General features: G+C 36.0%; 1 protein-coding gene across 1 annotated transcript; it reads left to right on the top strand.

Moving 5' to 3' along the window:
- On the top strand, nucleotides 3,600–4,668 carry LOC109230251. The gene is made up of 2 exons (XM_019395771.1): nucleotides 3,600–4,248; nucleotides 4,349–4,668. Exons 1-2 carry the CDS (start codon nucleotides 3,600–3,602, stop codon nucleotides 4,666–4,668), a joined length of 969 nt encoding a protein of 322 aa, XP_019251316.1.

Below are 11,802 nucleotides of genomic sequence, written 5' to 3'. Positions count from 1 at the left end.
TGACATAATAAACCCTCAAAAGAAAATGAAAACGAAAGTAATTGTATGCTATATTTCTAACAGTGCTAACAAACCCTAGCGCTAGGTTTTCACGTTATATTGATAGAAAAAAATCTTGGTTTATTCTTGAGCAGGACGACAAAGTAGATTCAGGTTAATATGTCTTTCATTTTCGTTGACGGGGGACAAAACGGAAATGATGCGTCTCTTCAGTCCACTTATAATTTGAATCGAAAAATGCCCCTAAAAAAATTTATAGTGTTATTTTTGCAGATTTTATATATATTTTTCCGCGGAAAAGATCATATAACTAAAGAAACATTTTAAATGGACTACAAAACGAAAATTCGTACACATGCGAGTTGTATGTAGAAAATGACAGGAATATTGACAGTCACATTATATAGAAGAAGCACGAAGGCCAAAGCTGTCAAAATTGGGCAATGAGCAGAATGAAACATTGCTGGATGAATAATCGCAGGTTTGAAGTGTCTAAGTTCCATGCCCTTGTGACTTTTCCCTTGGTAACACAACTTAAAATATTAAATCACGTTGAAGTAGATTACAAAAATAGAAATCAATTAAGTTGTTCCTTTACATTGGTATACGATGAAGGGGAATTTACTAGAGGTGATGATTAGATTTCGAATGATTACGATTGAGATTAATCAAACATAAGGTAAGCTCTTTAAGCAAAGAAACATGCTAGAACTAAATTAACTTGTTTAAAAAGAGCAGATTAAGGGAGAAAAGGGGGAAAAAACTGAATAGGAAAAGCCTTCCCTTAAGCTTTGTTTGGTTGATCCATAAAAAATGTTCACGTTTTAGCCCAGGAAAGATTTCAGACCAACAATTAAAGACTAGTAAATAGAATGAGTGAAAATTATTTACACCCCCAATTTGCTTTAAAAATCAAACTCCCTCCTTATCTTGAAGAATAGACATTCTCTCCTATATATCAATTGACTTTTTAAAATGCTTATTTTATCCTTACGTTATCAATCTGTATCTTTTCTTTTTTTAACTTATGCAAAATTATGATAATTTTTCTATTTTTTTAATATAACAAACTTACCTATAGAAAAATTAAATAATATTTTTGAGATAAAAAAGAAAAGTAAAAAATATTAACTAAGTGTATAAGTTAATGATGTTTTATAATGGAACAATTTAGCATAATAAATTATAGATTCATATATACAGAAATGAAAACTTTAATATGTATTTACACAAATGAAAATAAAAGATAGTGGAGAAATACATTTAAACATATTTTGTCACGACCCCAATTTCCCTCCGAAGAATATCGTGATGGCAACTAGTCTCTACGACTAGGTAAGCCTAACAAATAACAACAAGTGAACGGATATATAATAACAAGTTACTGAAAACGACTAAATAATAAATAAAACCTTCTGAAAACATAATCTCAAACATACACACCCAAAACCGGTGGAACTGAGTCATAAGCTCTATAGAATGCAACTAGAGTACTACTAAATCATTGTCCGAAAGGAAATACAACAGTAATGAAAATAAAGGAAGGTGATTCCGAGGCCTGCGGACGCCAAGCAGGCATACCTTGAAGTCTCTATCGATCGGCACGAGCGGATGTACCTGGATCTGCACAAGAAGATGTGCAGAAGCATAGTATGAGTACACGACAACGATACCTAGTAAGTATCAAACCTAACCGCAGCAGAGTAGTGAGGAGGCCAGGTCAAGACACCTACTAGGATATGAAATAGACAGTATAAAAATATAATACGGATAAGTAATGGAAAGTGAAGAATAACTGATACTAAACAAGATAACAGCAAGAACTAGTACCGGAAGTTAACAATAGAAATAACATAAAAGAAGCAACTAAAGTGCTACAATGATCATGTACAGACTACAAAACTACTAGAATAATAAAGAATGAAGCAACAAGAAATATTCTTCAAAGACCATATTGTTGTAAAAAACATAAAAAGGGGCATGAAGCCTGAAAACTCTCTCTGCGCATGTTAGCTAAACATATGCCATCCATGGGGAGGAGAGCAAAGGCATCAATCCCTGCACCCAAATTGACTCAGAAAGGGATAGGAAGAGTAGCTAATCCAGCATTTCATGTTGATATCCAAAATACTAGGGGGAAATCACGGGCAATTGCTGAAATAATTTGAGAGGGAACTAGGGCTCCGACAGTGGCGATACCGGGTCCGTCAATGGCGCCATCAAATTCAGTTCCTACATATGCAAACAATTCAACGAAGGAGCGGTTGGCTGAATGGGAAAAATCCATACAATCATCAGGAGATAGGAGGAAATTATCATGGGCTGATGAAGCAGAACTTCAGGAGAAACAACAAACTCAATTGCCATCTTCTGTGTGGGATAATTTTGATATCTTAAAAATTATAAATGCTGGATTCAAGCTAGAATATGTAAGTCCAGAAACAGAGGGTGATCAAAAAATTGGGGAGATTGAAGCAGAGGACATTGAATCAGAGATCGAATATTGGAGGAATGCAGTTGTTTGCTATGTCTTAGGTGCGTATCCACCTTTTAATGTTTTGAATAGCTATTTACAGAGGATTTGGGGTAAGCATGGTATCGATAAGATTGCAATGCTTAAAATGGAATTGTCATGGTTCGATTTGATAGCGAGGTGGGGAAGAATGATGTAATTCAGGAAGGGATTTTCCACTTTGATAATTAACTACTGATCGTCAAAGCTTGGAATGCTGATATGGATTTCTCAAAGGATGAACTATGCACAGTTCCAATATAGATTAAACTACCAGGGTTAGAGTTCAAGTACTGGAGTATCAAAGGCTTGATCAAGATTGGAACCCTGGTAGGAAAGCCATTAATGGTTGATAAGAACACAGAAAAGAAAGTGGGATTGAATTTTGCAAGACTATTGGTGGAGGTAAAAATTGGTGATCAGTTTCCGGAGACAGTTTATTTCAAGAATGAGAAAGGGGCAATTGTAGAACAATGGGTTACATATGACTAGAAGCCTTCTGTGTGTGTTGTATGCAGTAAGTATGGACATACAGGGGATAATTGCAGGAGGAATAAGGCTAAAGAGATAGGGAAGCCTACACATGAGACTAATACAATGAGGGTAGGTCAAGTGGAAGGAAGTCAAGCTATAGGTAGTCCGAGCAGGCAGACAGAGCAGGTAGCTCCAACAGAGATACAAAAGCAAGTTGAAACAGGCAGGGATAACAAAAGTGGGAAAGCTACACATAACCTAGTGATGCAGGGCGATGGGAGAAATAGGAAACAGCAGAGTGCAGGGTGGAATCAGTCGCAGAAACATGCTAATGTTCCTGTAGTTATTAAGGATGTGGTGACAGTAACTAATACATTCCAAGCATTAGAGAAAATTCGAGAGGATAAGGAAAAAGGAAGTCAGGGGAATGTGGGTAGCCAAACATCTCTCCCTATGAGAGAGAGTTAATATCCTTAGTTGGAATGTTAGGGGCCTAAATGGCCCTACAAAGTAGAAGGAGGTCAAACTCCTCTGTAATAAGCTGAATGTGGAATTAATTGGTCTATTGGAGACTAGAATTAAGCATAATAAAGTAGAAGAAATAGTTAATAGAATGTTTGGTGGATGGCAGTTTCATTCAAATCATGCATCACACTACAATGGTAGAATTCTAATACTATGGAGAGCAGGCTATTATAAACTTAGAGTCCTCAATGAAAATGCACAGGCAGTCACATGTGCAGTAACATTTGTGCCATTGCAATTGGAATTCCTAGCAACATTTGTGTATGCATACAACTCAAGAGAAGAAAGGAGTGAGTTATGGGAATATCTTTGTCAAACAGCTGGAATGGGGCACAAACCATGGATAACTATGGGAGATTTCAACTCTGTGCTACATGAAGAGGATAGGCAAGGTGGCAATCCGATCACTCTTAATGAAGTAATTGATTTCCAATCTTGTTTGGATGTAACAGGCTTAACTGAATTGCCAAACAGTGGATGCTCATACACTTGGAATGATAAGCATGAGAGTGGAAGGATTTTCTCTAGAATTGACTGGGTGTTTGTAAATGGTGAATGGATGGACAATTTGGTAGATTGTAGAGCAAAATTCCTACCTGAAGGTGTGAGTGATCATAGCCCTATTCAGATCACAATAGCACAGAATAACAACCAAGCAAGGAAAACATTCAGATATTGTAACATGTGGAGTTCTCATCCAAAGTTTAAGGAAATTGTGGAAAATGTATGGTCTCAGAGTATTGGGGGGGTACAAAATATTTCAACTAGTTAAGAAATTAAAACTCCTTAAAAGACAATTAAAGGCCTTACATAGGAAGCATTTCAGTAATATTGTAGAAGAAGCAGCACAGGATAGAGTTAACCTACTGAAGAGTCAGGAGGAACTTCAAAAGTTTCCACTGAACACTGCTTTACAGCTAGAGGAGAAGGCTATGGGGGCAAAATTCAGAAGGTCGAGTTATCTAGCAGAAATGTTCCTTCACCAGAGAAGCAAGGCAACTTGGATTAGGGCAGGAGATGACAACACCAGCTACTTCTTCTCAGTCATTAAACACAGGAAGCTAATGCAGGAAGTCACACAATTACAAGACCATAATAATCAAATGCAGTATGAACCGGATACAATAGCAAACATTTTTGTTGATTACTATGGGTGAAAAGCGAGAATGTAGAGGAGGTGTAATCCGGTGGTTCTTGGAGAATGGGTACATGTTGACTTCCAATCAACAAATGTATCTGTTGAGACCTTATACTAATAAAGAAGTAAAGGAAGCTATGTGGGGCATCAATGTGAATAAAAGTCCAGGTCCAGATGGATTTGGAAGTGGTTTTTTCAAGGAAACATGGGATATTGTAGGTGCAGATGTGACTGAGGCAGTCCTGTAATTTCTTGGAAATGGGAAACTCCTCAAACAAATTAATGCCACTACAATTACATTGATTCCAAAGGTTGCCAGCCCTTTAAATGCTGGCCAGTTCAGGCCTATCTCATGATGTAATGTGGTGTATAAGTGCATTTAGAAGATGTTATGTAAAAGACTGAAGCAAGTATTACCACGGCTTGTGAATGAATCACAGGTTGCATTTGTGCAAGGAAGATCTTTGGTTCATAATGTCCTCATATGCCATGACCTTTCGAGACACTACCAAAGGAAGATTACTCCTAGGTGCTTAATGGAGATAGACCTAAGGAAGGCCTATGACATGGTTAGATGGGATTTCTTAGCAGAGATGATGCTAGGATTTGGTTTCCCTAACAGCTTCACACAGCTAGTTATGACATGTGTAACCATTACTACTTTTTCAGTCAAAGTAAATGGTACAGGGCATGGGTATTTTGAAGGAAAGAGGGGCTTGCGTCAAGGGGATCCAATCTCTCCATTGTTATTTGTCATGGTCATGGAGTAGCTCTCAATAATTCTAAATAGGATGACCCAACTTCCAGATTTCAACTATCACCCAATATGTAAAAGACAGAGGCTTACACATTTGGTTTTTGCTGATAATCTCATGATTTTCTGTATAGCAAATAATAGCTCGGTACAGAGGGTAATGGAAGCATTGCATCATTTTTCTGAGGCATCTGGGCTGGTTGCCAATATTGATAAATCACACATATTCATAGCAGGAGTTGATGAGAAGACAAAAGAAAGAATAGTTCAAATGACTGGATTCACCCTAAGAACATTCCCTATAAGATACTTGAGCCTTCCCCTATCACCCAAAAAGTGGAATAAAATGGAGTGTCATCAATTGACTGTGAAGATCACAGAGAAAATTAGGGCCACTTCTACAAGACATCTGTCCTATGCAGGGAAGCTGCAGGTAATAAACTCTGTACTTTTCTCAGTTCATAATTTCTGGGGTGCAGTATTTGTGTTGCCTCAAAGTATACTGAATAAGGTAGATAGGAAGTGTCAGGAGTTTTTATAGGGAAGCTCATAAGAAAACAAGAAAGTGACTTTAGTAGCATGGGAGAAAATTTGTAAACCTAAGAAGCAGGGTGGTTTAAATGTAAAAGGGTGCAAGAACTGGAATAAAGTTTATGTGGGTAAAATGATATGGTTGATAATGGAAAAGGCTGATAACCTATAGGTCAAATGGGTACATGGACTTTATATGAATAATGGAGTGGATTTCTGGAACTACATACCTCAGGCTGATAGTAGTTAGTACTGGAAAAGGCTAAACAAATTGAAGTTGTGTATGATGAACTGGTATAGGAATGGAAGATATAGCCTGACTGCGAATGGTAACTATTCAGTCATGCAAGGATATCTAAAACTGATTGGGGACACACCAAAAATGGAAATTGCAGAGTTAGTATGGAACAGAATCAGTCTCCCAAAACATAGGTTCATCCTGTGGTTGGCTGTACAAGGTAGGCTATTAACAAAGGAAAGGATGATGACAATAGGGCTACAATGTTAAAATGCTACGTGTGCACTCTGTGATGGAGCTGGAATAGAGAGTGCTACACATCTATTTTCTGACTGTTTGTGGTCTACACAACTATGGGAGATGTTAAACCAATAGACTGGTACCAGACTTCAGCAGCAAGATGCTCTACAATCCTTAAGCAGAATACAAAGTAGGAGATGGACTGTGATGAAGAAGAGCATTGTTGCAACAGTATATGGAGCAGGCTTATACCAAATTTGGCAGGCAAGGAACTGGAAAATATTTAGGGACTCTACTGTACAGAGCAATATCATCCAAAGTATAATTAGAGAAAGAATGGACATGATAAAGACCTCAAAATGAGCTAGGAAGGCTAGACATATAATACATAGGCTATATAGTTAGTGCTAGATATTGGATGTAGTAGATGAGTTAAATTGTTTTTGTTTTGATTTTTTCTGAGGCTTTTCCTGGGATTACCAGGTGAAGTGCTTTTATTTGTAAATCTGAATTTGTTTGACGGACTGGTAATACAATTTCACATTTATTACCAAAAAAAAAAGAAATATTCCTTCCACAACACTTTGCAACATGAATCAAACAGCAAGAAACACAATGAGGTATCGCCTCGTATATAATGAAATCAAACCGAGGTATCGCCTCGTATAATCAAGAATCACAACCGAGGTACCTCCTCGTATTCACAGTTTTCAATTTCAATAACAATCTTTCCTTATACCACCGCATGAGCCTTATATTTAAAAATAGGTTTTGAAAATAGTTTTTTCCGAAATAGCTACACTCACTTTAGCCCAGCTTATGACACCACGTGGCTTCACGTAGTTCCCCTACAAGCAATCACACATATAAGTCCCACCTTATACCGCCGCATGCACATCAACCCAAGCCTTATACTGCCGCATGCGCATCAATACCATATCACAATAATAAACTCGCACCACAAGTGCCCACATATCACAACTTGCCAACAACAACAATATTAATGTTTCCACAACAATAGCACATGGCTCCATCACAGTGTATACAAGAATATCAACAACAATAATGGATGAAAAATGCTCAATAAGATAAATGTTTCAACAATAACCAACATCGCCTCAATGTATTAACGACTTTCACAACTTCAACACCAAACAACTCAACAATGAGAAAATAATATATGACCATGATATTAGATAAGACTAACTCACTATAAAGGAAATAATATTCAACAATGAGTCTCACATAATGAAAGTCAACAAGTAAAGGGGTAACACGAATAATTAATTCAAACAATGATAATTAACATTGAAGAGATAACATGTAACAATAAAGGGGACAACAATTTTAACTAAAGTATGAGAGCAATTTAGCAAGTGAGATGTAGAACAACTACTAAACAAGTCAACTAAGGCATTTAAGGATAGTCTAACACAATTAAGGATAATTTGCCTATGAGAATTTAGAACATAATATGGCATTTCAATTAAAGCACGGAAATAGTCTAAGTAGCCTAAATCGGTCAAATACTACGTACGACCCATGTACCCACTCGTCACCTTGCATACACGGATTTCACTTAGCACAACTGAATCAAACAATACCAATCCTAAGGTATAGTTCCCTCACACAAAGTTAGGCAAGACATTTACCTCAACCAGGCCAATTAAACACTCGTAAATAGTTTTTCCCTTAAAATACGCCTTCACACGGCTCAAATCTAATCCAAAATCGACTCAATATCATCAACAGTGCTAGGAAATTCAATTGTAATAGATGAAGTAATTTTTTTACACTTTTCCTAAGAAGTCAACAAAAGTCAACCCGGGGCTTGTCCAGTCGAAAATCCCGGGTTCAATAGTAGATTCCATCTACCCATGACCCCACGAGTTCATATATGTGATTAGTTTCAAAATTCGAGTCCAAATCGACTCTCAAAACTCAATTTCTTATTTTTCAACAAACTTAGCAAAGTTTCACCAATTTCTACTTTCATTCATATGATTTTGATGTTAAATTCTAAGATATTTTGATGGAATATGATTAGAAATAGATTAGAATCACTTACCCAAGGTCTGTAGTTGAAAATTCCCTCTCCAAATCGCCTCCTACCGAGTCTAGGGTTCAAAAAGAGAATGAACTCAAAAATCCTGGCTCGCAATTGCGACATGGGTTAGCGATTGCAAATAAATCCTTGAAATTGCGGCACTGAAGGCTTGGGGAAACTCTTTGCAAATGAGAAGATGGGATTGCATTTGCAACCCCTGTTGCCCTCGAAATTGCGACAAGATCATCGCAATTGTGAACCTAGCCCATCCCAGAAAACCTTCGCAAATGCGAACACTAGGTTTGCAATTGCGAACCCATCTGACTTGGCCTTGCAATTGCGATCAAGAATTTGAAAATGCGAGATCTGAGGGCTTGTGCAGAAAAACCAGCAATTCAATTCTAACAACAATTCGCTAAGCGTCCGAAACTCACCCAAGCCCTCGGTGCTCCAAATCAAATATCCACACAAGTCTAAAAATATCATACAAACTCGCTCGCTTGATCAAAACACAAAAATAACATCAAAAACCGAATTGAACTCTAAAACGCATGATTTTCAAAGAGATTTTGAAGAACTTCTTAAATTTCAACTAAGCATCCAAATCCTATCAAGTCAACTCCGAACGACGCTAATTTTTGCAAACAAGTTCTAAATTCCATAACGGACCTATTCCAAGTCCCAAAATCAAAATTTCGAGCTCAATAGCTAAAAGTCAACATACGGTCTAACTTTTCAACTTAATTGCCAAATTTCAGCAAATCAACACAAATCAACCTACGGACTTCCAAAAATCAATTCCGAGCATATGCCCAAGTCCGAAATCACGATATGAAGCTATCGGAGTCATAAAAACACAGTTTCGGGGTCGAAAAATCAAAGTTAGATCAATATTTTCAAATTTAAACTTCTAAGTCTAGAATCAAGGGTCCAAATCAACCAGAAAGCTTCGCAGAATGAAACTAAGCAACCCCGCAAGTCATAAAGATCTAAACACACAAGTGTGAAGCAATAAAAGGGGTAATAGGGCGCAATTACACAAAACGACAGATCGAATCGTTACATATTTTAGTGCAGGTAATACAAAAATAAATTAATAAAAATAGACGTAGATTTTATAACAAGTTCCTCAAAATTATATATTTTATATTGTAAAGGAATTTTAAATTATAATTTCAAAAATATTTCATTAATAACAATCAAAATTCGTTATTCTATATTTAGACAATATAGAAGAAGAGAAAGTAGAACTTAAGTATAAACATACTCACACCCGCACCTACAAACATACATAGATATTTAATGCACAAAATATTAATGTAAAAATCATAAAATAATAGTGTTAAATTTTGTAACGAATTCATAAAAGGATTAGTCTACTTATAATTTTAATGAACTTCAGTTAGAAATATTTAATAAGATATTAAATAATTTATATTATAGGTAAAATACCTTGATTACAAAATAAAATATTTTATATAATATAAAAGGTATTATATAGATGGATGATTAAAAACATCAAGGGAAAAATAGATATTGTGTAACATAAGACAAGGAGAATGTCTATTGTCCAAAGTTGAAAAAAAAAATTAACTTTTAAAGAAAAATCGGAGGATATCAGTAATTTTCACCCAAATAGAATAATAGCCTTTCTAACACTTGGAAGGTCTTTAATTAAAGGTGTCCAAGACGACTACTGGCCTAATCATTTACGTGGTTTCGCTAATGAGCTTGCAACTTTGTTAATTAGCTTCTCTGAGACGATATTTATACTTGGCGTAATTGGTAAAGTTCATGTCATGGGACCAGGAGATTACGGGATCGAGCCGTGTAAACAACCTCTTGCAGGAATACTGGGTAAGGCTACCTACAATAGACCCTTGTGGTCCGGCATTTTTTCGAACCCCGCGCATAGTGAAAGTTTAGTACACCGGGCTACTTTTCTTTTTCAAGATTGTATATATTGAGTTCACAATCTTATGTACTTTTTATTGCATACACCACGGAGTTGGATAATCCTATCTGTGATGTTTTCGTATATGTATATGGCAAAGTTCTGATTTATATAACATTGATTTTTGTTAAGAAAATGAAATTGTCCAAAAGCTTGAGATATACTAGAAGACAACAACAAATTCTCTCAATTAAAGTGTCACACTTAGGGGTGGCGAACGTGCGGGTCGGGTCGGATATGAGCGGGTCAAAAGGGATAATTTAAAAAAGGGATAAATTATTCGACTCGACCCGTATATGAGGCGGATAAAAGCGGGTTTATCCGGCGGATAATATGGATATCCATATTATCCATGGCTTCTTAAATATGAGAGAATTCCTTGTCTTTCAAACATGAGGAACTCCAATTTGAGGCTTTACAAGTGTAAAAGTTAAGCATATTAGTTATCCATTTGGTTAACCATTTTCTAAGTGGATAATATGGTTCTTTATCCATATTCGACCCGTTTTTAAATGATTCATTATCCAACCCATTTTTTAATAGATAATATGGATGGATAACCGTTTTCTTTTAACCATTTTACCACCTCTAGTCACACTTAACAATCTCATGCACACTCGGAGCTAGGCATATGGAGTGCGGACAACATATTACTGGGGCCCATATTCATTGGATGTAAACTAAAAATATGGGTGACACAATATGATTTCAAGTTGCTTCCCAATTCCAATAGAACAGCATTTACTGTCTTTCATGAATAAATTTACATCGATATACAAGTTTTAGGATACGACTTCACTAAATATCTGTAAATTGAACCGAATAAGTCTATCCGTTGAGTTGTTCACAAACAATAATCGTTACATCACTGAATTGACATTACAGGGACGTGATATATCAAATAGTGAATCGTGGACCAAAATGATTTTGTTCTTTTCTCTATATTCTGAAACGCAATAATCAACATAGGTCAACCCAAAGATTCATATTTATTACTAAAAAAAATTAGTGATAGACTAATCCTATAGTTAAAGAGAAAAATTTATCACTAATCTTATTTATTGACAGATTAACAATAGATTATCGAGAAATTCTATTAGCTACAAGCGATATAACAACAGATTAGCGATGTAGTTTATCCATAGCTTGTTTCAGTTCTTTTTGTATAGTGAATCAAGAATTTGGTCATCAAATAGGAACTCTCGAAACTGGACCTAATAAAATAACTGATGTTCTCCCTGTAAAAGTCCTCATATAGAGAGTTCTTTTCTTTTCCTTTTTTTTTTTTTCCCAAAGGGGTAAGCATACATGCAATATTTACATAACTTATGTTTTTTACGTAATTTAATACAAACTAATGGGATACCAATATTATTAAGTTGGACACCA

The sequence above is a fragment of the Nicotiana attenuata genome, chromosome 7 (assembly GCF_001879085.1).
Source record: "Nicotiana attenuata strain UT chromosome 7, NIATTr2, whole genome shotgun sequence".
Classification (NCBI taxonomy): Eukaryota; Viridiplantae; Streptophyta; class Magnoliopsida; order Solanales; family Solanaceae; genus Nicotiana; species Nicotiana attenuata.
This window is presented reverse-complemented; position numbering and strand designations above follow the sequence as displayed.

Bases quoted from the DNA above. Each gene is read 5' to 3' on its own strand.
- LOC109230251 (XM_019395771.1), top strand. From the start codon at position 3,600: ATGTTTGGTGGATGGCAGTTTCATTCAAATCATGCATCACACTACAAT. The intron at 4,249-4,348 runs GTATTGGGGGGG...GTAATATTGTAG, and splicing joins GGAAAATGTATGGTCTCAGA to AAGAAGCAGCACAGGATAGA.